This window comes from Phacochoerus africanus, chromosome 11, assembly GCF_016906955.1.
Source record: "Phacochoerus africanus isolate WHEZ1 chromosome 11, ROS_Pafr_v1, whole genome shotgun sequence".
NCBI lineage: Eukaryota > Metazoa > Chordata > Mammalia > Artiodactyla > Suidae > Phacochoerus > Phacochoerus africanus.
The window spans coordinates 45305434-45331960 of NC_062554.1; the positions used below are offsets into that span (position 1 = coordinate 45305434).

Consider the following 26527-nt stretch of genomic DNA (forward strand, 5'->3'; position numbering starts at 1 on the left):
TCACTTTCCTAATGGGTAAGGTGACATTTCGTCCTGGTTTTGATTTGCATTTCCCTAATGACTACTGACATTGAGCATCTTTTCATGTGCTTATTGGCCATTTGCACTTTTTTTTTTCTTTTTTGGGGGGGGGGGGCTCACTCAGGCATATACAGTTTCCCAGGCTAGGTGTCCAATAGGAGCCACAGCCATAGAAACACCACAGCAACACGAGATTGGAGCTCTAAGTACGTCTGTGACCTACACCACCCACAGCTCATGGCAATGCAGGATCATTAACCCAGTGAGCAAGGCCAGGGATCGAACCCACAGCCTCATGGTTCCTAGTCAGATTCGTCTCCACTGCGCCATGAGGGAAACTCCTTTTTGTACGTTTTCTTTAGAGAAATGTTTATTCAAGCCCACTGCCCATTCTTTAATCCAGTCATTTGTGTTTGTTGTTGTTGAGTTACAGACTTTTTAAAATATATCTGGATGTTACTTCTTAATCAGATATGTAATTTACAAATATTTCTGTCACTCAATGAATTGTCTTTTCATTTGCACTCTTAAAAAATATGCCGCTTCCTTTGCCTTTGTGTACCTCGAAGCAACTTTGAGGATGTGTATCGTCTCCACTTTACAAGTAAGAACACATTGCCTGGAACCTAAAAAGAATTCACAACTTTCAGTTACTGTTATTACTACTGTTAACTGCTTCACAGATAATAATTTATAAAAAGTACAGAAGCTGCTTCAAAAAAGCCTAAGACTAATGGGAAAATAGAAAGAAGCCCACAGTGGCCTAGAGCAGAGCCAGGGTTCACCAAGTCATATCTGTCACCCATACACGGATTTCGGAGACCCGTCTCATACTCCGTGAAGCTTCAAGACACCTGCCTTGCAGCTCACCCACAAGCCGCCCCTACCCGCCGGACACTGCCCTAACGCCACTTCCGACTACTTCCGCTCCGCCCCAGCCAGCCAGCGCATGCGTCGTGGGGATGTTTGCGCGCCCGCTCCCAACGCAGAGCGACACACCCAGTTTCCGGCGCCTAGACGAGATTCCTCAAGGCACGGCGCCTAGTCATGATGTAAGTTCCGGTTGCGGTGCTGAGTCGGAAGTGGGAACCCTTCGGCCACTGAGACTCTGTCGTGTCGTCGCTGCTGACCCTTCTGGCTCTGGTAAGAGACAAAATAGCTGGAGGGGAGGGGGCCTTTGAGGCTGCAGAGGAATTTTTTTCTTCTAGTCGAATGCCAGTCCAAACCTCTGCACTGTTAGCTCTTTCAAATTCTTTTACCTGTGCTTTCCTGACCACTGGCTTTCTCCTCCATGAACTTCGACCCTGACTGTTTTGGGAACCCCTTACAGTGCTCCAGCTTCTGGCCTCTCTGGCCCCCTTGGCTGTTCTCTTCCTGGAAAAGCCAGGAATCTTGGCCTTGCATTAATTTTGACTTTTTTTCTCTAGAACGTGCGCCCAGTGGGTGGGTCTCCCTCCATGCTGTGAATACCTTATCGAACCTGGAGGGATAAAATATAAAAAGTAGACAACAGATAGCCAAGTGCCAAAGAAGAGGAAATTAAGCACAGCCTACGGCTGTGTCATAGGCTGGTAATCAAACCAGTTGAATACATATGGTAGGGTGTTGACATTTCTTAAGGCAAGCAATCATTTCACCTCTCAAAACTCTCCTGGCACTCTGCTTCTTGCTCCCTCAGCAGCTGGGTTTAGAAGGCACTTGCAAAATTGAGTAACTAGAGCTCAGGAGCTTATTTTTGATGGATCTTCTCCTTGGGATCAGTTTTTTGCTTCCAGAACAAGAAAATGTTTAGTCTCACTCGCATGGACCATTTTGGTCTCACATGGGAGCCCTCCTGAGATAAAATGGGCCCCAGGAGGGAGTACTGTCTGCTTTGCTACTTGATGAGCTCCTTCTATCTTGCCGATGTGACTGATGTGACCAAAGGATCTGTTTCCACAGTAGAGGCCTAAAAGGGTAATTGGAGGGGGAACATGTGATGAAATATTTTTTTAATTCCTTTTTTGGTTTGACCTCACCAGGAAACTTAGACCTTATGGAGTATGATTTAATAAAGTTTGATTTTGAGAATCCCAGTTTTGTGAAGTATTCCGAGTATTTCTGTTTAAAAGCAGTATCAAGTCCAATGTTAAAACGTGCGCTCATCTCTTTAAAAGCTGTCAGTGGCCCTGAAGGGATTAGCAGTATTGCTTATAAACAAAAGATTGAATCAGGGGAGAGTGAAAGGATTTTGTAGGACTGGGCTAGACAGCTATTATAGACTCTTGGAGCACATGTATCAGAGGGAAACATGTTTTTAAAGAGGACAGATTTAGGGAGTTCCAGTCATGGCTCAGCAGAAACGAATCTGACTAGTATCCATGAAGACACAGGTTCGATCCCTGGCCTCCCTCAGTGGGCTAAGGATCTGGCATTGTTGTGGCTATGTCGTAGGCTGGCAGCTACAGCTCCGATTAGAGCCGTAGCCTGGGAACCTCCATATGCCGAGAGTGTGGCCCTAAAAAAGACACACACAAAAAAGAACATATTTAAAAATAAAATCCAAAAGCTTCTATAGATTGGTAGTTGTGGAGTTCCTATTGTAGCTCAGGGGAAACAAACACGACTAGTATCCATGAGGATTCAGGTTTGATCCCTGGCCTTGCTCAGTGAGTTAGGGATCCGGCATTACCATGAGCTGTGGTGTAGTTCCCAAATGTGGCTTGTATCCATTGCTGTGACTGGCGTAGGCTGGCTGCTGCAGCTCCAAGTTGACCGCTAGCCTAGGAACTTCTATATGCCACAGGTGTGGCCCCAAAAAGCAAAAGCAAAAAAAAAAAAAAAAAGGATTGGTAGTTGTTACAGAATTCCTATTGCGGCTCAGCAGATTAAGAACTGGACATAGTCTCTGTGAGAAATCAGGTTCGATCCCTGGACTCACTCAATGGGTTAAGAATCCAGTGTTGCCACAGTAGGTCACAGATGCAGCTCAGATCTGGCATTGCTGTGGCTGTGGAATAGGCCTGCAGTTGCAACTCCCATTTGACCCCTAGCCTGGGAACTTCCATATGCTGTGGGTGTGGCCATAAAAAGAAAGACTGGTAGTTGTGTCATACCAAAGGCTGGCAACAGGATAATGCTTTATCTCTGTATGGCAGTTGAAAACGGGAGATTATAGATTACCAGTGACATTGAATATTAAACAAAATGTTAAGTTTCCATTTTATTAGACCTTTCTTTTGGAGTGATGACATCTATGCACTCTTTAAATTTATGAGGTCATTGAACAAATCTAAACTGACATCTCTGGTGTTCCCATCCTGGCTCAGCAGCATGAATCTGACTAACACCCAGGAGGATGCAAGTTTGATCCCTGGCCTCACTCAGTGGGTTGGGGATCCAGCATTGCAGTGAGCTGTGGTGTAAGTTGCAGACGCGAGTAGCAGATGCAGCTCATATCTGACATTGCTGTGGCTGTGGCTTAGGCCGGCAACTACAGCTCTGATTGGACCCCTAGCCTGGGAACCTCCATATGCTACAGGTGTAGCCCTAAAATGAAAGACAATAAATAAATAAAATAAACCGACCTTTCTACAAAGATTCCCATCAAATGACCAGTCCTCCCTTTCCCTATAAAAGTTTCATATAGGTAGTTGCACAGTGTTAGCTCTTTATCTATGAAAACAATTTTTGTACCGATTTGAATTACATATGAGAAAGATGAGCTTAGTGAGGCAGACAAAACCTTTTTGTTTTTCAGAAAGACAGACAGTAGAGATGGCAACAGAGATTTATTTCCATTCTCTATACTATACATGCTTGACTTTCCACTGCAACCCAAGACAAACAGTAAAACCCTTACCTCGAAGTAGGATTATGGGTGTTGCTGTTGATTACAAGGAGGTCAGGAGTAACAACATGTAAGATTGAGTCATTCAATATATATTAATTTGGGATCATGATCGTGGAATATGCCAGACACAGAAGAAAAAATAATCAGATATGAACCCATACTCAAACTGCTTACCTTCTAGCAAGATAGAAGAGCTACATTAGAAATACAATGTATGCAACAGAGGAAAGGCTGGGGGAAAAATGTAATTGTAATGTATACATGTAAGGATAACCTGACCCCCTTGCTGTACAGTGGGAAAAAAATAAAAAAATTAAAAAAAATAAAAAGCAAAAAAAAAAGAAATACAATGTAGAAACTTATCCTATTAATATAGATAAAATGTTGGGAAGCTAGCTTTGTATAAGTGACAGTATATTATTGAGAAAGGAAGTAATAATACCATTTATGATAATAAATCCTCTTTATCTCTTTTAATAATCATAAGAGCCTGTCTTTATAGATGATGCAGGTGATGCATCTCCTTTGTACGAATCTGAATTGTTTACAATTGTAGCCCCACCCCAACCCTGCCTCTTTTTAGGGCTGCAGGTGCAACAAATGGAAGTTCCCAGGCTAGGGGTCAAATCAGAGCTACAGCTGCTGGCCTGTGCCACAGCCACAACAATGTGGGATCTGAGCCTCATCTGCAACCTATACCCTAGCTCACAGCAACGCCTGATCCTTGACCCGCTGAGAGAGGCCTGGGATCAGACCCACACCCTCATGGATACTAGTCAGATTCGTTTCTGCTGCACCACAATGGGAACTCCCTAGGATTGTATTTTTAAAAACTTATTTTAACTGGCTCCCACTAAGTAGGGGAATCTGCCAGCTTATTTATAACTTAGAAGACTCTCTTTCCATCTCATATCTCTTTTCCTATATGTTGGCTTAGTTTTAGGCGAGGCCTTCTCTGGATGGTGGAAAGATGGCAACTCCAGGTTCCTCTTAACCAGCCTAACAGCTCAAGCAGTAAAAAAAGAGTTCCCTTTTCTGTAGATTTAGCCAAAGGACAGAAGCTGGTGTTCATTGATTCTGATAGGCCTTGCTCAGGTCTGTGCCTACTCCTGAATCAGTCACTTTGGCCAGGACAGATTCATATGCCCATTCCTAGAGCTGGTGGATGAGTCATCTCCTTCTGAACACATAGACTGGGAATGGGATGGATCTCCAAAGGAAAAATGTAAAATGTAGGTGTTAAAAAAAGAGGTTGATGTTTTGGAAACAGAAAAATGATAATAAAAGGTCACTATGCTTTTTTTTTTTTGTCTTTTTGCCTTTTCTAGGGCCACTTCCTGTGGCATATGGAGGTTCCCAGGCTAGGGATCTAATTGGAGCCATAGCCACCGGCCTACGCCAGAGCCACAGCAACACGAGGTCCAAGCCGCGTCTGCAACCTATACCACAGCTCACGGCAACTCTGGATCTCTAACCCACTGAGCAAGGCCAGGGATCGAACCCGAAACTTCATAGTTCTCAGTCGGACTTGTTAACCACTGCGCCACGACAGGAACTCCAAGGTTACTATGCTTTTTATATTCCTCTGCACTTCAGAGTATCTCAGGATAAAGGTAGGGTGGTGATCAGCTAACAATGACACAATTCTTGGTTAGACTAGACTGTTTCCTCAGTCATTATAGCTAAAAAGCCATTAGCTCTTATGCAGGAAACACTGTAGAGGCGTATGAAGCAGCTTGTAGGAATGCCCCCAGAATAGTCTAGAAATGTTAGAGTCTCTCTTCCTCTAAAAAATAAGGATAACTTTTCTGACTTGCATTAGCGTTTGGTAGTATGATTCTGTAAGCAGTTTTAACTCAGTAAATTACTTTGAAGGTAGACCCAATATTCTTTTTTCCTCCTACATGTGTACCCCTGACCTCACTCCTTCTAAGGCCTCTGTCCTTATAGCAGTACAGCATCCCTGTAAGCATAATATTCATACCATTTGTCTCTTCCTACCCTTTTCAGGGTTCTATGTCCATGCTGTCACCTTAAAATATCAGAAAGGGAAGAAAGCCTTTCAGGGCACTCTTCTCATCCCATTGTGCCCCTGAGGCCCCTTGGCCTTTGAATGAGAAAATGTAATCAGAAGAGTACAAGTGCAGGCTCAATCAGTTCCTAAGTACCTTTAAGGTATATATCTACTTCATATTACACATTAGGAATTTGTGTTTCTTCAGTATAATAAAAACAGATAAATGGTGAAAGTTAAATATAGAATTAAGCAAAGACCATTTAGTTTTTAGGGGAACAAACATCAGTAGTTGTAAGCCTAGAAGTAGAGAGAGATTGCTTAATATAGATTTAAGGAGTTTCCATTGTGGCTGAGTGGATTAAGGACCAGTGTTGTCTCTGTGAGGGTGCAGGTTCAATCCCTGGCTTCCCTCAGTGGGTTAAGAATCTGGTGTTGCCATGAGCTTCGGTGTAGGTCACAGATGTGGCTCTCATCCACCATTGCTGTGGCTGTGGCGTAGATCCGCAGCTCTCTACAGCTCCAATTTGACCCCTAGCCTGGGAACTTCCATATGCCGCAGATGCAGCCCTAAAAAAAAGAGAGAGAGAGAGAATATGCCCTGATATGCTTCTCATTTTGCAGTTTCACATCTGACATACAGACTTACATTTAGTTTCTGTGTAGCTGAGGAATTCCCAGCTGCAACTCTAAGTCACAGAAGCCTGAACAAGTGCCACCTCATGCTTGTGATGAGAAGTAGTCGACCAGCCTAGAGATTTATGGGAAGTCTATAGTTTTTGTCACATTATTTTTAGTGCCATGTTGTTGTTAACAATTGATAGGGAGTTCCCTTTGTGGCACAGTGGAAACGAATCCGACTAGGAAGCATGAGGTTGCAGGTTCGATCCCTGGCCTCACTCAGTGGGTAAAGGATCCAGTGTTGCCATGAGCTGTGTAGGTCGCAGATGCTGCTCAGATCTGGCGTTGCTGTGGCTGTGGTGTAGGCTGGTAGCTACAGCTCTGATTAGACCTCTAACCTGTGAACCTCCATGTGCCATGGATGCGGCCCTGAAAAGACACACACACACACACACACACACACACACACACACACACACACACACAAAACAATTGGTAAGTAGGTGAGTTTCCTCTTTGACTTTAATAATTCTTTCCATTTAATCTGTTTCTAAAAGGTATAACAGATAGAAACATGTCAACATATGAATGCATTCCAGCTGAACTTTTTTTTTTTTTTCTTTTTGGGACCACACCTGAGGCATATGGAGGTTCCCAGGCTAGGGGTCAAATCAAGAGTTGTAGCTGCTGGCCTTTGCCACAGCCACAGCAACAGCAACGCAGGATCTGAGCCATATCTGCAGACTACACCACAGGTCACGGTAACGCTGGATCCTTAACCCACTGAGAAAGGCCAGGGATTGAAGCTGTGTCCTCATGGATGCTAGTCAGATTCCTTAACTGCTGAGCCACGACAGAAACTCCCCCAACTGAACATTTTTTATGCTTTTTGGTTTTAGCTGCCCCCAAATCAGGCCAACTTGTCCAGGTGGTAGGTTTGTAACCTACCAAAACTTCCTTGAATGTTGAAACAAGAGTTGAAAAGTGTTACCCATATCGTTTTTAAGTGTATTATATTCAAGACATGGGAAAAGAAACAACTATGGTAACATTACAACTGGTGTGTTATCTGCTCTTCAGTGTCTAATACCTGCCTTTCTATAGCCCCTCCCCCTAGGTCTGGATGGAGGATACTTTAAAGTGAAATGACAGACCAGGAGAATAACAACAACATTTCAAGTAACCCCTTTGCTGCTCTTTTTGGCTCCCTGGCTGATGCCAAGCAATTTGCAGCAATCCAAAAGGAGCAGCTGAAGCAGCAGTCTGGTAAGTAGAGGGCCAATAGCAGCAGATGAGATGACCTAGAATGGGGTCTTCCCAAATTAAGTATTCTTTGAGTCCTTAATTGTGACTGGAATTTAAGTTTACAGCAAAAGTTGGTGGTTGTTTTTTATTTGTTTGTATTTGTTGTATGTTTGTTTGGGGGTCTTCTCCTACCTGTCCTTCCCCTTCCATAAAAGAGACTAGGAGTTCCCTTGTGGTGTAGTGGGTTAAGGATTCAGTGTTGTCACTGCAGCAGCTGGGGGGCTGCTGTGACGAAGGTTTGACCCCTGGCCTGGAAACCTCCATGTGCCACAGCCCCCACCCCCCACGCCATCCCCCTGCCAAAAAAAAAAAAAGAGTCTAGATAACAAGTGGTTCCATCATAACAGATGCTATTTGAGATCCCAAAGCTGTTGAGATGTTTTTGTTTTGTTTTGTTTTGTTTTTTAGGGCCACACCCACAGCATATGGAATAACATCTAATACTAATGCTATTTATTACTTACTGTTCACACTCATAATCTGGTGGGGAAACATGATTCACTTAAACTACTGAGTAAGCCACAGGGGGTACCGACTGAAGATGCAATAAGTAATCAAACCAAAGCATTATGTTATAGAGTTAGATAGGGCTCTTCAGATATTTGAACCTTTTCACTTTAAAAAAAAAGGAAAGAAGTGGTACCAGGAGAGGAAATCACTGCTGTATACTGTAATGTCTGTACTCAGGTACCTCACGGGCCAGATGAAAGGTGGTCTGAAGCTTTGGGAATTGAAAAAGAAAGACACATTTTAATAAATATATATTTTTAAATTAAAAAAAAAAAAAGCATATGGAAGTTCCCAAGCTAGGGGTCCAATTAGAGGTACAGCTGCTGGCCTACACCACAGCCACAGCAACACAGGATCCAAGCCGAATCTTTGGCCTACACCACAGCTCATGGCAACACCAGATCCTTAACCCACTGAGTGAGGCCAGGGATCGAACTTGCAACCTCATGGTTCCTAGTTGGATTTGTTTCTGCTGTGCTACAATGGGAACTCCAAGATATTTTATTTTAAAAATCACCTAGTGAAAGATATTTAACAAAAATATTAAATCTGAGGTTACAGTCGTAGGTATGGAAAGCATGTCACATGCAGCTATAGAAAGCAGATATGTTGAAGGAAGAATTATAAAAGCTTTTTGTCCCATAAATAAGATTTGTTCTCAGTAAATAAGATTTGTTTTCAATCCCAGTGTTTCAGAGTCTATCTCAAGTGAAATGCTTCTTCCATTCCATGGAGTGACCACTTTTCATAACATATTGCTTTTATGTCTTTTTGTTGTTGTTGTTGTTGTTGTTGCTATTTCTTGGGCCGCTCCCGCGGCATATGGAGGTTCCCAGGCTAGGGGTTGAATCGGAGCTGTAGCCACCGGCCTACGCCAGAGCCACAGCAACGCAGGATCCGAGCCGAGTCTGCAACCTACACCACAGCTCACGGCAACGCCGGATCGTTAACCCACTGAGCAAGGGCAGGGACCGAACCCACAACCTCATGGTTCCTAGTCGGATTCGTTAACCACTGCGCCACGACGGGAACTCCAACATACTGCTTTTAAAACTGATTTCTAAGAAAATCTTACCCTTAATCTTAATGTGAAAATAATTAGAATAATGTCTCACTAATCAGAAAAATGGTTTTCCTCATCTGGGACCAAAATTAAAATCAAGTCTAGCTTTTTTCTATAAGGTAATATATGGTCTGGAAGAGTTAGGATGATGGTTCTCAGATGTCTTAGTCTTATGAGATTATTCACAATTTTTCAAGCCAGAAATTGCTCCCCTTCTCCCTCAAAAAAGAATAATAGTGGGTTTTGGGATTTTGTTTTGTTTTGTTTTATTTTTGGTTTTTAGGGCCACACCCTTGGCATACGGAGGTTCCCAGGCTAGGGGTAGAATCTGAGCTGCAGCTGCTAGCCTACACCACAGCCACAGCAATGTGGGATCTGAGCCACGTCTGTTACCTACACCACAACTCACGGCAGTGCTGGATCCTTAATCCACTGAGCAAGACCAGGGATCAAACCCATATCCTCAGGGATACTAGTCAGATTGGTTATCACTGAGCCATGACAGGAACTCCAGAATAATAGTGTTTTTATTTCTAGGGAAAATGTTTATATTTTTCCTTTATTTTGTGTGTTTCAGAATTGTTCGGATACAGAGCTAAGTTCTGGCCTTGCTCTCTGGTTAGGATTGAATAAAAAGGAAGTAAGGGCAAGACGGATGAGTAGTAGACAGAGTGATGGGTGAAACAAGGGAGAAATACATGTAATCCAACTTTTTTCTTTTCTTTTTTTTTTTTTTTCTTTTTTGGCTGCCTTGCGGTATATGGAGTTCCTAGGCCAGGTATCAGATCCAAGCCACAGTTGTGATCTGCACTGAAGCTATGGCAACTTAAAAGGAAACCTCTGAGAATGGATCCTTTAACCCACTGTTCCAGGCCTGGGATCGAACCTGCATCCTGGTGCTGCAGAGATGCCATCTGATCCTGTTATGCCACAGTGGGATTGCCATGTAATATCGACTTTTTAATGTGACAAAAAGAGACAGCTCTGGAGTTCCCGTCGTGGCGCAGTGGTTAACGAATCCGGCTAGGAACCATGAGGTTGCGGGTTTGGTCCCTGGCCTTGCTCAATGGGTTAATGATCTGGTGTTGCCATGAGCTGTGGTGTAGGTTGCAGACGCGGCTCAGATCCCACGTTGTTGTGGCTCTGGCGTAGGCCGGTGGCTACAGCTCCGATTAGACCCCTAGCCTGGGAACCTCCATATGCGGCGGGAGCAGCCCAAAAAAATAGTTAAAAAGGAAAAAAAAAGAGAGAGAGAGAGAGACAGCTCTGACTGAGTCTCTGTCTCTGAAATCTCTCCCAGATTTCTTTTTTTTCTCTTTTTTTTTTTTCTTTTCAGGGCCCCACCTGTGGCATATGGACATTCCCAGATCTTAGCCACGTCTGTGACCTACGCTGCAGCTCACGGCAATGCCAGATTCCTAACCCACTGAGCAAGGCCAGGGATCGAACCCACTAACTCATGGGTACTAGTCGAGTTCATTACCGCTGAATCACAACAGGAACTCCTCTTCTAGGTTTCTAAGACAGGCTCAGAATGGGAAACCTTAAATTAAGAGATTGTAGAAGAAAATAGAAAGTGAGGAAGTAGGAAGTTCCCATTGAGGTTTAGTGGTAACAAACCCAGTTAGTATCCATGAGGATGCGGGTTCAATCCCTGGCCTTGCTCAGTGGATTAAGGATTCAGTGTTGCTGTGGCTGTGGGGCAGGCCGGCAGCTGCAACTCCGATTTGACCCCTAGCCTGGGAACTTCTGTATGCTGCCAGTGTGGCCCTAACAAGCAAAAAATAAATAAATAAAAATTTAAAATAGAGAGGAATTGGAAAAATAAGGAAATGAGGAAATAAAATTTTTTAAGTATGTGGCTGAGGGAAATTTTGCTAATCAGCACACGTTACTCTTGGAATTCAAAGGAGAACTGAATGGTATAGGAGTAGAGTGACAGAAGGCTTGTCCTGGCTGTAAACAGACATAAGGCTGGCTAGAGTTGGGAGCACTGCAGACATCAAGTGGTGGGGACGAATCAGGTGCATGCCCCACTGTCATGATTTTGGCACCTCACCATCATGGTTTGTTTACACTGAGTTTGTCAGGACACCAGGTCTAACCTGTTTTCCACCAATAGTTAGTACTCTGCCAAAACCTTTGGCCTCCATTATTGAGCTTCACTTTTACTAAACTCACCACACTGAAGCAACTCTTGCTTCTGAGAATATTGCCTGTACTTTCAGAGTAACCGTTTTGTCTGTAGATTTGTGTGTGGCTTTTAGTAAACAACACTACTTATTTGTCCCTTCAGCATGAATGCCATTCTCAGAGGTTCCCATTTAAGCTGCTATAGAAAAAAAGCAAAGGGGGAGTTCCCATCGTGGTGCAGTGGTTAACGAATCTGACTAGGAACCATGAGGTTGCGGGTTCAATCCCTGGCCTCGCTCAGTGGGTTAAGGATCTGGCATTGCCATGAGCTGTGGTGTAGGTAGAAGGCGTGGCTCGGATCTGGCGTTGCTGTGGCTGTGGTGTAGGCCGGCAGCTGTGGCTCCCATTCAACCCCTAGCTGGGGAACCTCCATGTGCTATGGGTGCGGCCCTAAAAAGACAAATAATAAATAAGTAAATAAATAAATAAAGCTCATAGATACAGCCCTGGTGGGTGTCAGAAGCAGGAGGTGGGAAGTAGGCAAATGGGTAAAGGGGATCAAAATGTACAAACTTCTAAAGGAAATAAGTCATGGGGATACAATGAACAGCCTGGTGACGGTCGTTAACAAAACTATTGCATAGTTGGTGGAGGAGGGATAGCTTGGGTTTGGGATGGGCATATGCACACCATTGTATATGGAATAGATGATCAATAGCAATCTGCTAATAGCACAGGGAGCTCTACTCAGTATTCTGTGACAACCAATACTGGAAAAGAATCTGAAAAAAAGAATGGATGTGTGTATATGTATAACTGAATCGCTTTGCTGCACAGCAGAAATCAATACAACATTGTGAATCAACTATACCTTAATAAAATTTTTCTTTTTTTGTTTTTTTGTTTTGTTTTGTTTTTGCTTTTTGGTGCCATACCTGCCACACTGCGGCATATGGAGGTTCCCAGGCTAGGGGTCAAATCAGAGCTATAGCCACTGGCCTACGCCACAGCCACAGCAACATAGGATCTGAGCCTTACACCACAGCTCATGGCAACACCAGATCCTTAACCCACTGAGCAAGGCCAGGAATCGAACCTGCATCCTCATGGGTCCTAGTTGGATTTGTTAACCACTGAGCCATGACGGGAACTCCATAAAATAAAATTTTTTTAAATGAGAAAGGAGTTCCCGTTGTGGTGCAGTGGAAGTGAATCCTACTAGTAACCATGAGGTTTCGGGGTCAGTCCCTGGCCTCGGTCCAGTGGGTTAAGGATCCAGTGTTGCCATGAGCTGTGGTGTAGGTCACAGACCCAGCTCGGATCCTGCGTTGCTGTGGCTGTGGTGTAGGCCGGCAGTTGTCGCTCCAATTTGACCCCTAGCCTGGGAACCTCCATATGCCTCAGGTGTGGCCCTAAAAAGAAAACAAAATTTTTTTTAATGAGAAAAAGTTACCCCCAAAAGACTATATTGTGTATTTGAAAGTTGCTAAGAAAGTAAATCTTAAAAGTTATCACAAAAAAAATTTTTTTCTTGCTGTGTATGGTGACAAATATTAACTGGATTTATTGTGGTGATCTTTATCTTGGTGATTGCTTCACAATGTACAAACATTGGATCATGTTTCACACCTGAAACTAATATTATATGTCAATGATACCTCAATTTAAAAAAAAAAAAAAAAGTTGCCTGTCTCGAGATGTTCACCCATTGGATGGTTAACTTAACATTTAAAATTATACTTCTCTTGGTTATATTTACTGTATGTACTTGGTTTTCTCTTAAAGAAGGATTGTAACTGTTAACGGCTTACATTTTCTGGCAGATGAATTCCCAGCCAGCCCGGATGACTCAGATAATAGTGTGTCAGAGAGCCTGGATGAATTTGATTACTCCGTGGCTGAGATTAGCCGCTCATTCCGTTCACAGCAGGAAATATGTGAGCAACTCAACATCAATCACATGATCCAAAGGATCTTCCTCATTACTTTGGACAACAGTAAGTTACAGATTTGCAGCCAGTCTATTCATTACTCTGCCCTTCTTGCTTAGACTAGGGACTTACTCTTAGACACTTATTGTATGGGTTAAACAAACTCAGGAACACAGTTTATATTTCAGTGATGATTTTGATGGATCTAAAGCAGATTTTGACACAGATACAACTTTTATTCCTATTTTGATACTTACTGGGCCATGTAGCTACTGTCTTTACCACCTTAAAAGGGAACTGGGAATGGTAGCCAAATCCACTTTCTTCTCAGAAGTGACCTAAACATTTAGATGAAAGCCCCAGAAAGGTTCAGGTAGTGCTTTTCTGTGTCCTTCTGTAGTTAAACCCCGAAAGTTAGTGCTGATGTCTGGGATTTTACTCTTTAAATGTCATGATATTAGATTTATAACAAAGTCCATGTTCTCTGGAGGGGAAAAAGATCTATAAATACTGTTTCGTGTGTCGAGATCATTCCAGTGGTACCCGAGTCAAACTTGGAGTTTAAGAGAAATGCTGTCAAGATCAATTGTCTGTATAAAACAGAAGCATTAACCTTAACCTACGGGATTAAAACCATTTCCCAGGTGACCCAAGCCTGAAAAGTGGGAATGGCATCCCCAGCCGTTGTGTGTATTTGGAAGAAATGGCAGTAGACCTGGAAGATCAGGACTGGCTTGATATGAACAACGTAGAGCAGGTACCATTCTTCAGTTCTTACCATGAGCCTTCAGCCAAAATTAGCCATGCAGGTGAACAGTGCTCACCTTTCTCCAACCATGGCTTTACGTAGCTCTGTCTCTTACCCTTTTGGAACCTTCTCGTCTACCATGGTGACAAATCTGCCCATCCTTTAAGACCCATTTAAAATACTCTCCTATTTACAGAGTTAGGCCAGTAGGAGTTGTGTTTTCTCCTCTGGTCTCCTATGGTAATCTCTCTCTGCATCTCTTATGGGAATTGTCTCCTCCTGTCTTATGTAGCGGCTTCTTATATACTTGTTTCTCTTTCCTAAAGACATTGATTTATCAAGGACAAGGCCCATCGCTTTCTTTTTATCTTTTCCAAAATCAAAACAGTGCTTTTTTTGTTGTTGTTTTGTTTTGTTTTGTGTTTTGGTTTTTTTTTTTTGACTTTTCTAGGGCCGCTTCCGGTGGCACATGGAGGTTCCCAGGCTAGGGGTTGAATCGGAGCTGTAGCCGCTGGCCTATGCCAGAGCCACAACAACGTGGGATCTGAGCCACGTCTGCAACCTATACCACAGCTCACGGCAACACTGGATCCTTAACCCACTGAGCAAGGCCAGGGATCGAACCCGCAACCTCATGGTTCCTAGTTGGATTTGTTATCACTGAGCCACGACGGAACTCCAAAACAGTGCATTTTTACCTTATAGGTGTCTAATCAACATTAAAGGAATGAAAGTTTGGTAGGGAAGTCTCTTGGCAACTTGTAGTTTAACTTTATATGTTTAAATTATCTTTAAAGTCCGAGTGAGGTCAGCTGTCACACAGAGTAGATTTCACATATGTTTTTTTGGTTTTGGGGGGTTTCTTTGTTTTGTGGTTTTTTTGGGGTTTTTTTTTTTGTCTTTTTAGGGGTGCACCTGTAGCATGTGGAGGTTCCCAGGCTAGGGGTTGAATCGGAGCTGTAGCCACCGGCTTACACCACAACCATAGCAATGCCAAATCCAAGCCTCGTCTGTGACTGTGACTTACACCACAGCACACAGCAATGCTGGATCCTTAACCCACTGAGTGAGGCCAGGGATCAAACCTGCATTCTCATGGATAATAGGTTCGTTTCCACTGAGCCACAACGAGAATTCCAATCACATTTAAGTTTAATATCTGATTCTCCACACCAGTGAACAAGTATTCTTTTAATGCATGCTCTATGTTAGGGGCTATGCTAGACAATTAACCTTGGTTAGGATAACCTATATAGACAAGTAGATCAGTATATGTAATATTTTCTAAAGTAATGAGCCCCTGGGCCCTTTTTTCCCCTTTATGTCCTGTGATTCTCATAATAACCTGTGTCGAAATTATTGTTTACATCTTGATGTTCTAAATTAACTTTACAGTGGGGGGGTGGGAATAAATTAGAAGTTTGGGATTAATGGATACACACCACTATACATAAAATAAATACACTAGGAGTTCCCGTCGTGGCGCAGTGGTTGACGAATCCGACTAGGAACCATGAGGTTGCAGGTTCGGTCCCTGCCCTTGCTCAGTGGGTTAACGATCCGGCGTTGCCGTGAGCTGTGGTGTAGGTTGCAGACGAGGCTCGGATCCTGCGTTGCTGTAGCTCTGGCGTAGGCCGGTGGCTACAGCTCCGATTCAACCCCTAGCCTGGGAACCTCCATATGCCGCGGGAGCGGCCCAAGAAATAGCAACAACAACAACAGACAAAAAAAAAAAAAAAAAAAAGACAAAAAAATAAATAAATAAATAAATAGACTATATATTCAATATCTTTCAGTAACCTGCAATGGAAAAGAATCTGAAAAAGAATGGATATATAACTGAATCACTTTGCTGTAAACCTGAAACTAACACGTTATAATCAACTATACCTAAAAATAAAAATTTTGAGAATTAATTTTGTAATGGTTTGATATTTTTGTTTGTTTTTCTAATAGGCTGTCTTCACTCGCTTATTACTTCAAGATCCAGGCAACCACTTGATTAACATGACTTCTTCTACAACGTTGAATCTCTCTGCTGATCGAGATGCAGGGGAGAGGCACATTTTTTGTTACCTTTATTCCTGCTTCCAAAGAGCCAAGGAAGAGGTAACAGAATAATCCTTATTGAATACTGTATTGTTCTCTTGGGTATGACTTTCGCGCAGAAACCAGAGATATACATCATAGTATATTTGGAACTGGATATCAGAGGCACTATTGGTTTGTCTTCTAAAGTTTTAGTTTTTCCTTCCTGTGGATTGGGGTCCACCCTTCTCCCCAATTAATAAGTTCCTCCTGGAGTTCCCATCGTAGCACAGCAGAAATCCAACTAGGAACCATGAGGTTTTGGATTCGATCCCTGGCCTCACTCAGTGGATAAAGGATCCAATGTTGCTGTGAGCTGTGGTGTAGGTCACAGACACAGCTCAAATCTGATGTTGCTGTGTCTGGTGTAGGCCAGCAGCTGTAGCTCCGATTAGACCCCTAGCCTGGGAACCTCCACATGCCATAGGTGCAGCACTTAAAAAAAAAAAATCTGATCCAAAAAAGGAGGAAGGCAGTATAACACACACACAGAAGCTCACTGTAGTGATACAGCTGCAAACCAAGAAATGCAGTCAGCTGCCAGAAGCTGGCAGAGGCAAGGAAAGGATTCTCCCTTAGGGCCTCTGGGGGAGTGCATCCCTGCACCTTGACTTTGACTTGACACCTTGACTTTGGCCCAGTAAAACTGATTTTGAACTTTTGGCCATAGTAGTATCAAATAATAAATGTGTATTGTTTTCTCTTAAAAAAAAATAGAACAGGAGTTCCCGTCGTGGCGCAGTGGTTAACGAATCTGACTAGGAACCATGAGGTTGCAGGTTCGGTCCCTGCCCTTGCTCAGTGGGTTAACGATCCGGCGTTGCCGTGAGCTGTGGTGTAGGTTGCAGACGAGGCTCGGATCCCTCGTTGCTGTGGCTCTGGCGTAGGCCAGTGGCTACAGCTCCGATTCAACCCCTAGCCTGGGAACCTCCATATGCCACGGGAGCGGCCCAAGAAATAGCAACAACAACAACACAAAAGACAAAAAATAAAAATAAAAATAAATAAATAAATAAATAAAAATGTAAGAACAAAATAAAAAAAAATAGAACAAAGTAATTTTAAAAATTGTTAAAGGTCTGATAAATTCATTTCCACTAGGTGTAAATAACAGAGTAGACTAACCTTGGTCACGTCCAGCATTGGAATTTTTTTTTTTTTTTTTTGCTTTTTAGGGCCTCACTCGTAGCATATGGAGGTTCCCAGGCTAGGAGTCTAATCAGAGCTACAGTTGCCAGCCTACACTGCAGCCACAGCAAGGCCAGATCCAAGCCATGTCTGTGATCCCACACCTCACAGCAACACTGGATCCTTTACCCACTGAGCAAGGCCAGGGATCCAACCCACAACCTCATGTTTCCTAGTCGGATTCGTTTCCGCTGTGCCACGACAGGAACTCCCAGCATTGGAATTGTAACAGGTAATTCCTCAAACCAAAGAATGAATTCTCATGGCTTTTCAAGCAACCAGAGGAAAGCAATATTATTTTGGATCAGATATGTCTTTTCTATTTTTTTTGCTATGTCCTCCCTTGTGCCAGGTCACAGAGCTAGTCTCTTCCCTGTCTTCTTCATGCTGTTCCCAGATTACCAAAGTTCCAGAGAACCTGCTACCCTTTGCAGTGCAGTGCAGGAATCTCACTGTGTCCAATACCCGAACGGTTCTCCTCACCCCAGAGATCTATGTTGACCAAAACATCCACGAGCAACTGGTAGATTTGATGTTGGAAGCCATCCTAGGAGGCCGTGAGTACATAAGCAAGATCTGTGAACTTCTACATTTGATTTCCAAGTTTTATATTCCTGTAATTGCATTAGAAAGCTTCAGATCCACTATGATACTGCCTAAATTAAGGACGAGAACTCACCTTGACCTTTGGGGTTGAATACCAGTAGAAGTATCAGAAGAGTAAAGAGTCGTGTGTAAAGGCATATAAAAACTCCTATGGTCTTCTTTCTCTCATTTGTCTCCTATCAGATTTTGAAAGTGTAGCTGAATTTCTGGATGAGATCATCGGAGCCTTGATACTGGATGAGGAAGTTCGAACATTTTCAGAAGTCATGATTCCAGTGTTTGATATTTTATTGGGCCGAATAAAAGATCTAGACCTCTGCCAGATCCTGTTGTACGCATACCTGGACATTCTTCTCTATTTTACTAGGCAAAAGGATATGGCAAAGGTAAGTCTGAAAGCTCATATATAGTCAGTTAAGTTGGAAGCTTAATAACTTTATGTTTCCCTGTCCTGAGGGCAATGTAATATTACCTGTTGAATAAGAGAAAGATACTTCTTTGGTTGTTGCGTAGTCTTAACTCTTTGAAGCCCTTTCATCCTATCATTTTAATCTCATCATATAGCCAAATAAGTAGGACTTGTCTTCTCCTACAGGTTTTTGTAGAATACATTCAGCCCAAGGACCCTAATAATGGACAGATGTACCAGAAGACCTTGCTGGGAGTAATCCTGAATATCTCCTGCTTATTAAAGACTCCGGGTGTGGTAGAAAATCATGGATACTTCCTGAATCCATCTCGTTCCAGTCCCCAGGAGATCAAAGTACAGGAGGCCAATATTCATCAGGTGGAACTGTTTACCGGTGTATCCCAGCCCTGGCTCTTAGATTAAGCATTGTTTCTTCAGAGAGCAGATGCAGATAAGGCTGCTTGAGCCACTTTGGGGAGCAGATTGGTCTGGTGGCTCTCTACCACAATCATGTAAAGAAGTTGCCTTCTTTTTACATGCACTAAGAGCAGAGGATAAACCTTTGTGCAGTTTAAGTATAAGCTGCTACTATTCTTTGCCCTCTGCAGTGGCACAGCTGTCCCCTCTTAATCCTTGTTTTTCTCACCAAGCTGTTTCGTATAACTTTAGCTCCTAAAATCTTATGACTGAAGGTCAGCTTGTAAACCAATTTTTTTTTTCCTTTTCCTCCTTCCACTTACGTCTTCTCTATTAGCATAAATTCTGGTAGAGGTCTGGCCGACATATACATTGGGGACAATTTAAATCTCTCATCATAACTTTCTAAAGCAGGGATTGGCAAATGATAGCAGTGGCCAAGTCCAGCCCGCCACCTGTTTTTGTAAATGATTTTATTTACAACCATGAATACAACCATGCCCATGTGTATATATGTTGTTTATGGCTTGATTTCCTGTCACAATGGTAGAGTTGAATAGTTGCTACAGAGACCATATGGCATCCAAAGCTGAAAATATTTATCATCTGGCCCTCTGCAGAAAACGTTTACCAACCTCTATTCTAATGTTATGCAAATGCTATCAGTTAGGCAGGTCATCAGGAAATCTCTTACAAATGTCCAGGAAAAAAAAAATTTAATCAGAAATGGGGGGTAAGGTACAGGAAGAGTGAGACAAGATTAGAATTTGTGTAGTTGTGGAAATTGCCAGTGGCTAAGGTTTGGGAGTTACAAATATTAGGATTGTGAAACCAGAATGTTCTGTGGTTGTGTTTTCTGGTTAAACAGTTCATGGCTCGGTTCCATGAAAAGATCTACCAGATGCTGAAGAACTTACTCCAGCTCTCTCCAGAAACCAAACACTGTATCTTGTCCTGGCTTGGAAACTGTTTGCATGCAAATGCAGGCCGCACCAAGATTTGGGCCAATCAGATGCCAGAAATCTTCTTCCAAATGTATGCCTCGGATGCCTTCTTTCTGAATCTGGGTGCTGCTCTCCTGAAGCTGTGCCAGCCATTTTGCAAACCCAGATCCTCTCGGCTCCTCACCTTTAATCCCACTTACTGTGCTCTGAAGGAGTTGAATGATGAAGAACGAAAAATAAAAAATGTACACATGAGAGGTAGGGGGAGCTGGTCTTCTCAAAACAGGGTGTGTGTGTGTGTGTGTGTGTGTGTGTGTGGCTGTGTGTCTAACATCTAAGGCATTCACTTCCTTATCCTTTTTCACAAAGGTGCCTCCTGAGGATGAGGCAGAACGAAAAGCTATCACAAATTTTAAGAAAACAAACTTTTCTTTTTTTTTGCTTTTTAGGGCCACACCTGCAGCATATGGGGTCGAATCAGAGCTGCAGCTGCCAGCCACAGCCACAGCAATGCCACATCTTTAACCCACTAAGCGAGGCCAGAAATCAAACCCACATTCTCTTGGATACTAGTTTGGTTCATTTCTGCTGAGCCACAGTGGGAACTCCTAGATGTTGTGCTTTAATGAGACCTCTCTAAAGTTTGCAGACTTGGATATTCATTTATTCATGGATTCATTCTTTATAAAAATGAATAAAGCACAATCCCTGTCCCTTTTGAACTCAAAGTCTCCAGAATAAAGCAGATATGTTAACAGATCATCAGAATATGGTATAGGACTAAGCTATAGGAGCATAGGAAGGAGTAAACGGTGAAGTCTACAGAAGTTGGAAGTAAGTCTTTATTGCTGAGTCTTGAAAAGTGAGTTTGGTTTATCAAGCCAGGGAGCAAGAGTCCCTTTATATAGAGAGAATCATAAGGATAAAGGCACAGAGCTATGGAAAGTCATAACTAAGGAGCAGTGAGAAGTCCAGTGTGACTAGAGCAAGGAGAAAGTGGGGTAGGGGTTATGGGAATTGGCAGGAAATAAGTCTGGGGAAGAAGGATATTGGAGCCAAATTGGAGAAAACGCAAACAATACAGAGAAGTGGAAAGAAAATAAATCACTCATTCTACCACTCAGAATGAATCACTCTTAATTTTGATGTATTTCTTCCCAATTTCATAATCCTTCTGAAAATTATGAAAGTAACACATGCTCAAGAGTAAATAATCTTAAATACAGAAAAGCACAAAATAAGAAGCATATAATCTATTATCTCTATCCCCTGGAAAAATCTATAGAGTTATCTCATTCCTTTTCATTTTTTGGTGATTTCATGGTCAAGCTAACTAGATTTAACTGAATTGCTATAGACAGAAATCAAAATACATTTTTAGACAGAAGAGTAGGAGTGTGACAAGATTGGTTTTTAAGAAGATATCACATGGGAGTTTCCTGATAGCTCCGCAGGTTAAGGATCCAGCATTGTCACTGGTTTGATCCCTGGCCTGGGAACTTCCACACACCCTGGACCTGTTTGCCATACCCCCAGAAAAGATACTACTTAATTCACTGGTGGTAGGGTGGAAGTTGAACTAGAGAGCAGAAACACTGGCGACCAAAGTGGATGTCTGTGGCAAGCCATTTACTCTTCCTTTTAACTTCTTCGAGGTTTGGACAAAGAAACCTGTTTGATCCCAGCTGTGCAGGAGCCGAAATTTCCCCAGAACTACAACCTCGTTACAGAGAACCTTGTCCTGACAGAGTACACCTTGTACTTGGGATTTCACAGGTAACTCCTCTGATGCCATTGGGAAAGAACTATTTAGTTGTGTTGATAACCAGAAGGTTGCAAGTGAATCTTTATATAGATATAGTCTCACTTAATTCTGAAGGTTCACATTTGGATCTAGTAGGAAGAGAGCACTATGCGCATTTATTTGTGTCTGCATGAATTGACTTCGTCCCTATAACTTGAATTTATTTATTTATTTATTTATTTTTGGTCTTTTTTGCTATTTCTTGGGCCTCTCCCTCGGCATATGGAGGTTCCCAGGCTAGGGGTCGAATCGGAGCTGTAGCCACCTACACCAGAGCCACAGCAACGCGGGATCCGAGCCGAGTCTGCAACCTACACCACAGCTCACGGCAACGCCGGATCGTTAACCCACTGAGCAAGGGCAGGGATCGAACCCGCAACCTCATGGTTCCTAGTCGGATTCGTTAACCACTGCGCCACGACGGGAACTCCCTTGAATTTATTTTTAATTTTTGACCTGTTAAACTTTTTTGTCTTTTTTTTTTTTTTTTTTTTTAAGGGCCACACCTACAGTATATGGAGATTCCCAGGCTAGGGGTCAAATCAGAGATGTAGCTGCTGACCTGCACCACAGCCACAGCAACGCAGGATCCGAGGTGAGTCTTCAACCTATACCACAGCTCACGGCAACACTGGATCCTTAACCCACTGAGCAAGGCCAGGGATCAAACCTGCATCCTCATGGATGCTAGTCATTTTGTTTCCCCTGAGCCACAACGGGAACTCCTGACCTGTTAAACTTTTTAAAATTAAAATAAACACTAGTAATTTTCTCTCAACTTGGAAAATTTTAAATTACTATCTTCTTTTTGACATCTGTGAAGGTGAAATTGTTTTCATTTAACATTTGCTCTTGAATTTTCATTACTCATTACTCTTGTTGAAAAAAGAGAAGATTCTACTCTGTGGCATAGAGACAAAATTGACAAAATTAAAGAAATGTTGGCATTCCCACTATGATGCAGTGGGTTAAGAATCTGACTGCAGCCACTCAGGTCACTGCAGAGGTTCCGGTTCAATTCTCAGCCCAGCACAGTGGGGTAAAGGATCTGGTGTTGCTGCAGCTTCAGCGTAGATCACAGCTGAGGCTCGGATTCAGTCCCTGGCCCAGGAACTTCCATATGCCACAGTGCAGCCATAAAATTTTTTGAAAGAAAATACATGCTCTTTAAAATAAAAAAGAAAGAAAAGGAATGTGTATAGGGTATTTCAGTAAGATCAGTAGGACCATAAAAGATCTATGTATCAGAGTTCTGTGGCAGCCTAGCAGTTAAAGATCTGGCGTTGCCACTGCTGTGGCTCAGGTCACTGCTATGGCATAGATTCAGTCCCTGGCCCAGGAATTTCCACATGCCACAGGCATGCCCCCCCCCCCAAAAAAAAAATCCATGTATTAAAGATAAAGAGGATTCTGGAAGTGTGAAGATTTGATTTGAGAGCTAAAGTGTATGACTTCTAGAAATGGTTCTGGCTAACCATATGTCATTCTGTGATTTTGCTTTTCCCTGCTATTTAGCTGATGGTGACAAGTATAAATAAGAGGAGAAGATAGCTACGTTCTCAAAGTTACATACTATAGGAAGGGGAACTAAGGACATCAATTCTTTTTTTTTATAATTTTGTTTTATTAGAAATTATAATAGTAGAGAAGATAGTACAACAAACACCTTTTTTTTTTCTTTTTGTGTTTTCCTTCTCTGACCCTGTTTACCCTGCTTCCCTGCATTTCTGTCAGAGGAAGAAGTCAGAGAAGAAAAGACTAAAATGCTTTATCTTTTTTTTTTTTTGAGAAGTTATGAACATCTTTAATGAATCAATAACTTATTCCTGCTTTTTTTTCTCACAGTTATATTATGTTTTCCAGGCTAAACAACAAAAATTAGCCCAGGACATGCTCTGGGCAAAAATATTAAGTTCAAAACCTGTCTGAGTTTAAAAATTTGAGATTTCATTCCTTCTTTACTTTTTTTTTTTTAATTTTTTTCCCACTGTACAGCAAGGGGATCAAGTTATCCTTACATGTATACATTTTTCCCCCACCCTTTGTTCTGTTGCAATATGAGTATCTAGACATAGTTCTCAGTGCTACTCAGCAGGATCTCCTTGTAAATCTATACTAAGTTGTGTCTGATAACCCCAAGCTCCCAATCCCTCCCACTCCCTCCCTCTCCCATCAGGCAGCCACAAGTCTATTTTCCAAGTCTATGATTTTCTTTTCTGTGGAGGACAGCAATTCTTAATGCCTTCTCAGGATTCTTAAAGTGACACAGTATTTTCAAAACTCAGCAAATTTCTGGAAAAGTGAAATTACATCTTTATTAGAGATTTTTTCTATCCCTGTCATTGACATTTTAAGTGAGATGATAGATAGCAATTTAGCATATGTTTAACCTGTTCAGCTGCCTAGCATCAAACACAAAAATGAATGTCATCTAGTTTCCCAGTACTGGCTAGCTAACCCTAGACATAACCCACAGAGCCAAAGAGGATGACTTTGAACTGTACACATAGACACAACTACCCAGAACATTGAATTATGGGTCTTCATTTCAGTGGAGACCATTTGGCTGACCGTTTATTTTATTGAACAACAGAAGATTGGAAGCCGCTCTTAGATTCCCTCCCAGTGGCTACTAGTTTGTATGTGGTCATTACTAACTGAGATTCCTTTTTCACCAACTTTAGTTCTCTACTAGCCATAGAACAACTGTCCATATAACCAAGTCCACATACAATCATTGCACTTATGTGGTGTCAGACTATCCTATTGGGCTTTTTGTACTTTGCCTAATCATTATTTATTACATGTAATAACAGTTCAGTCTACACCCTACTCAACCAAGTCACGGTTCTTTCGATGCAGCATTTCAGCTGAAGGCTACTAACTATATGTAATTGAATCGATTACGTTGAATGCCTGGTAACATTTTCTTGGTGCTCTACCCCCTGCCTCTGTCCTGTCAGTAACTTTTGTGAGTGCCTTCTGTGTCATCACAGTTGCAGCTTCCTACATCCTAAAAGGGAATACTAGAATAAATAAATGAGAATTTGTTTTTCTGAAACAGTCTGTCCCTATATAAGACTCTTGACCCAGTCTCTTTTGCTTTCTTGGGGGCAGGTTGCATGATCAGATGGTAAAAATCAACCAAAATCTGCATCGGCTGCAGATAGCCTGGCGGGATGCTCAGCAAAGTTCTAGCCCTGCTGCTGACAACCTCCGTGAGCAGTTTGAACGACTGATGACCATCTATCTTTCTACCAAGACTGCCATGACTGAGCCACAGATGCTACAAAACTGCCTAAATTTGCAGGTGTCCATGGCTGTTCTCTTAGTTCAGCTGGCCATAGGCAATGAGGGCTCACAGCCAATAGAGCTAACTTTCCCTTTGCCAGATGGCTACAGTTCTTTGGCTTATGTGCCAGGTAAGCAGGCTGTCTCTTGGGAACTTCCTATTTATAACCATCTAAGTTTAACTGGGTCACTTTGGAAGTTTAATCCTCAAAGTATCCTTCCTTAGTTATTCAGCTGTTTTTGGAGAAACAACTCAAACTTGTAGATAATGTCTATTGGTCAGAGCTTGGGGAAACTGGCAACTTATTCCTCAGCCTTGTGTCCCTACTACTGTGCAGATCAGAAGATAGTCTTCAAAGGATAAAGCGCAGTCAGGGTTTTCAGAGCTATTAGTTTCTATCATTAATATTTTTGTTATTCACCTTATAAATTTATCTGTCTAATCCTCCCTCTATGCTATTCTTTAGGGAAAAAAAATCGTCTGTTGGTTAACCCAGAAGGGAGATTGTATATGTATGTTAATAAGAGGTTGGCAGATACTCTCAGGCAAAATCAGGTTAAATGTTCTTGATCACTGTGCTGGTCATCTATTGCTGGGTAACAAGTTACCCCAAAACGTAACAACTTAAAACCACAAACATTATCTCACACAGTTTCTGTGGGTCAGGAAACCAGGAGCAGCTTAGCTGCTTGGTTCTGACTCTGGTCTCCCATGAGGTTGTAGCCAAGCTGTCCACCAGGACCATAGGAATCAAAAGACTTGACCCAAGCTGGAGGATCTGCTTACAGGCCTAGTCATGTGGTTGTTGGCAGACCTCAGTTGCTTGCTGGCTTCTTTTCCAAGCCACACAAGTCTCTCCTTAGTACTGCTCATGGTATGGCAGCTTACTTCCCTCAGAGCAAGAGACCAAAATGGAAGCTGTTTTATAGCCTAATTTTGGAAATGACATGCCATTACTTCTGTGTGCCTCATGGTTTATCTCCTACCCTGGAATAGTATAGGAGGAGATACACAAGGGCATAAATACTAGAAGGCAAGGACCATTGGAGGACCCTGGAGACTGATGACCATAGTCATCGAATGTATTCATCTCTATTCAGGATTCTTCATCTAAAGGGTTAATTAACGCAGAGTTAAGCTTGAGTGTGGAAATATATGTATATCACTATACTTTCTTAAATTGCACTCGTGTGTTAACATTTTATGTTTCTACTCTTCTCTTTACTTGAATGAAAATAAAAATTGCCTTACATTTAAAGGAGATTCTAGATTTATTAATTTATTGCCATTTCTAGTACCTCCAAGACATTTGGGGTTTTTTGAACCTTCACTAAGTAAAGTGAAGGGGAGAAATTTAAATATTGCTTAATATAGAGAGTCAGATGTTTGGCTAATTCTAATTAATATTTTATTTTTCAGAATTTTTTGCAGATAACTTGGGTGATTTCCTCATTTTTCTCCGCCGCTTTGCCGATGACATCTTGGAGACATCAGCAGATTCTCTGGAACATGTCCTTCACTTTATCACCATTTTCACTGGAAGCATAGAAAGGTGAAGTGCTGAAAGCATGGCTCTGTCACAGTTTAGAGCTGCAAAACAT

General features: G+C 42.3%; 1 protein-coding gene across 1 annotated transcript in view; it reads left to right on the forward strand.

The window, feature by feature from the left end:
• Positions 1-590: 590 nt before the first annotated feature.
• Positions 591-26527, forward strand: part of UBE4A (ubiquitination factor E4A) — a 44758-nt gene continuing 18821 nt past the window's right edge. The window contains exons 1-12 of the mRNA XM_047751799.1: positions 591-1164; positions 7593-7754; positions 13323-13496; positions 14075-14187; positions 16135-16287; positions 17852-18011; positions 18244-18446; positions 18656-18847; positions 19755-20088; positions 21486-21606; positions 24752-25056; positions 26346-26478. Coding sequence (XP_047607755.1) covers positions 7634-7754; positions 13323-13496; positions 14075-14187; positions 16135-16287; positions 17852-18011; positions 18244-18446; positions 18656-18847; positions 19755-20088; positions 21486-21606; positions 24752-25056; positions 26346-26478 — 2009 coding nt within the window. The 5' untranslated portion in view covers positions 591-1164; positions 7593-7633. The remainder of the gene's footprint in view (positions 1165-7592; positions 7755-13322; positions 13497-14074; positions 14188-16134; positions 16288-17851; positions 18012-18243; positions 18447-18655; positions 18848-19754; positions 20089-21485; positions 21607-24751; positions 25057-26345; positions 26479-26527) is intronic.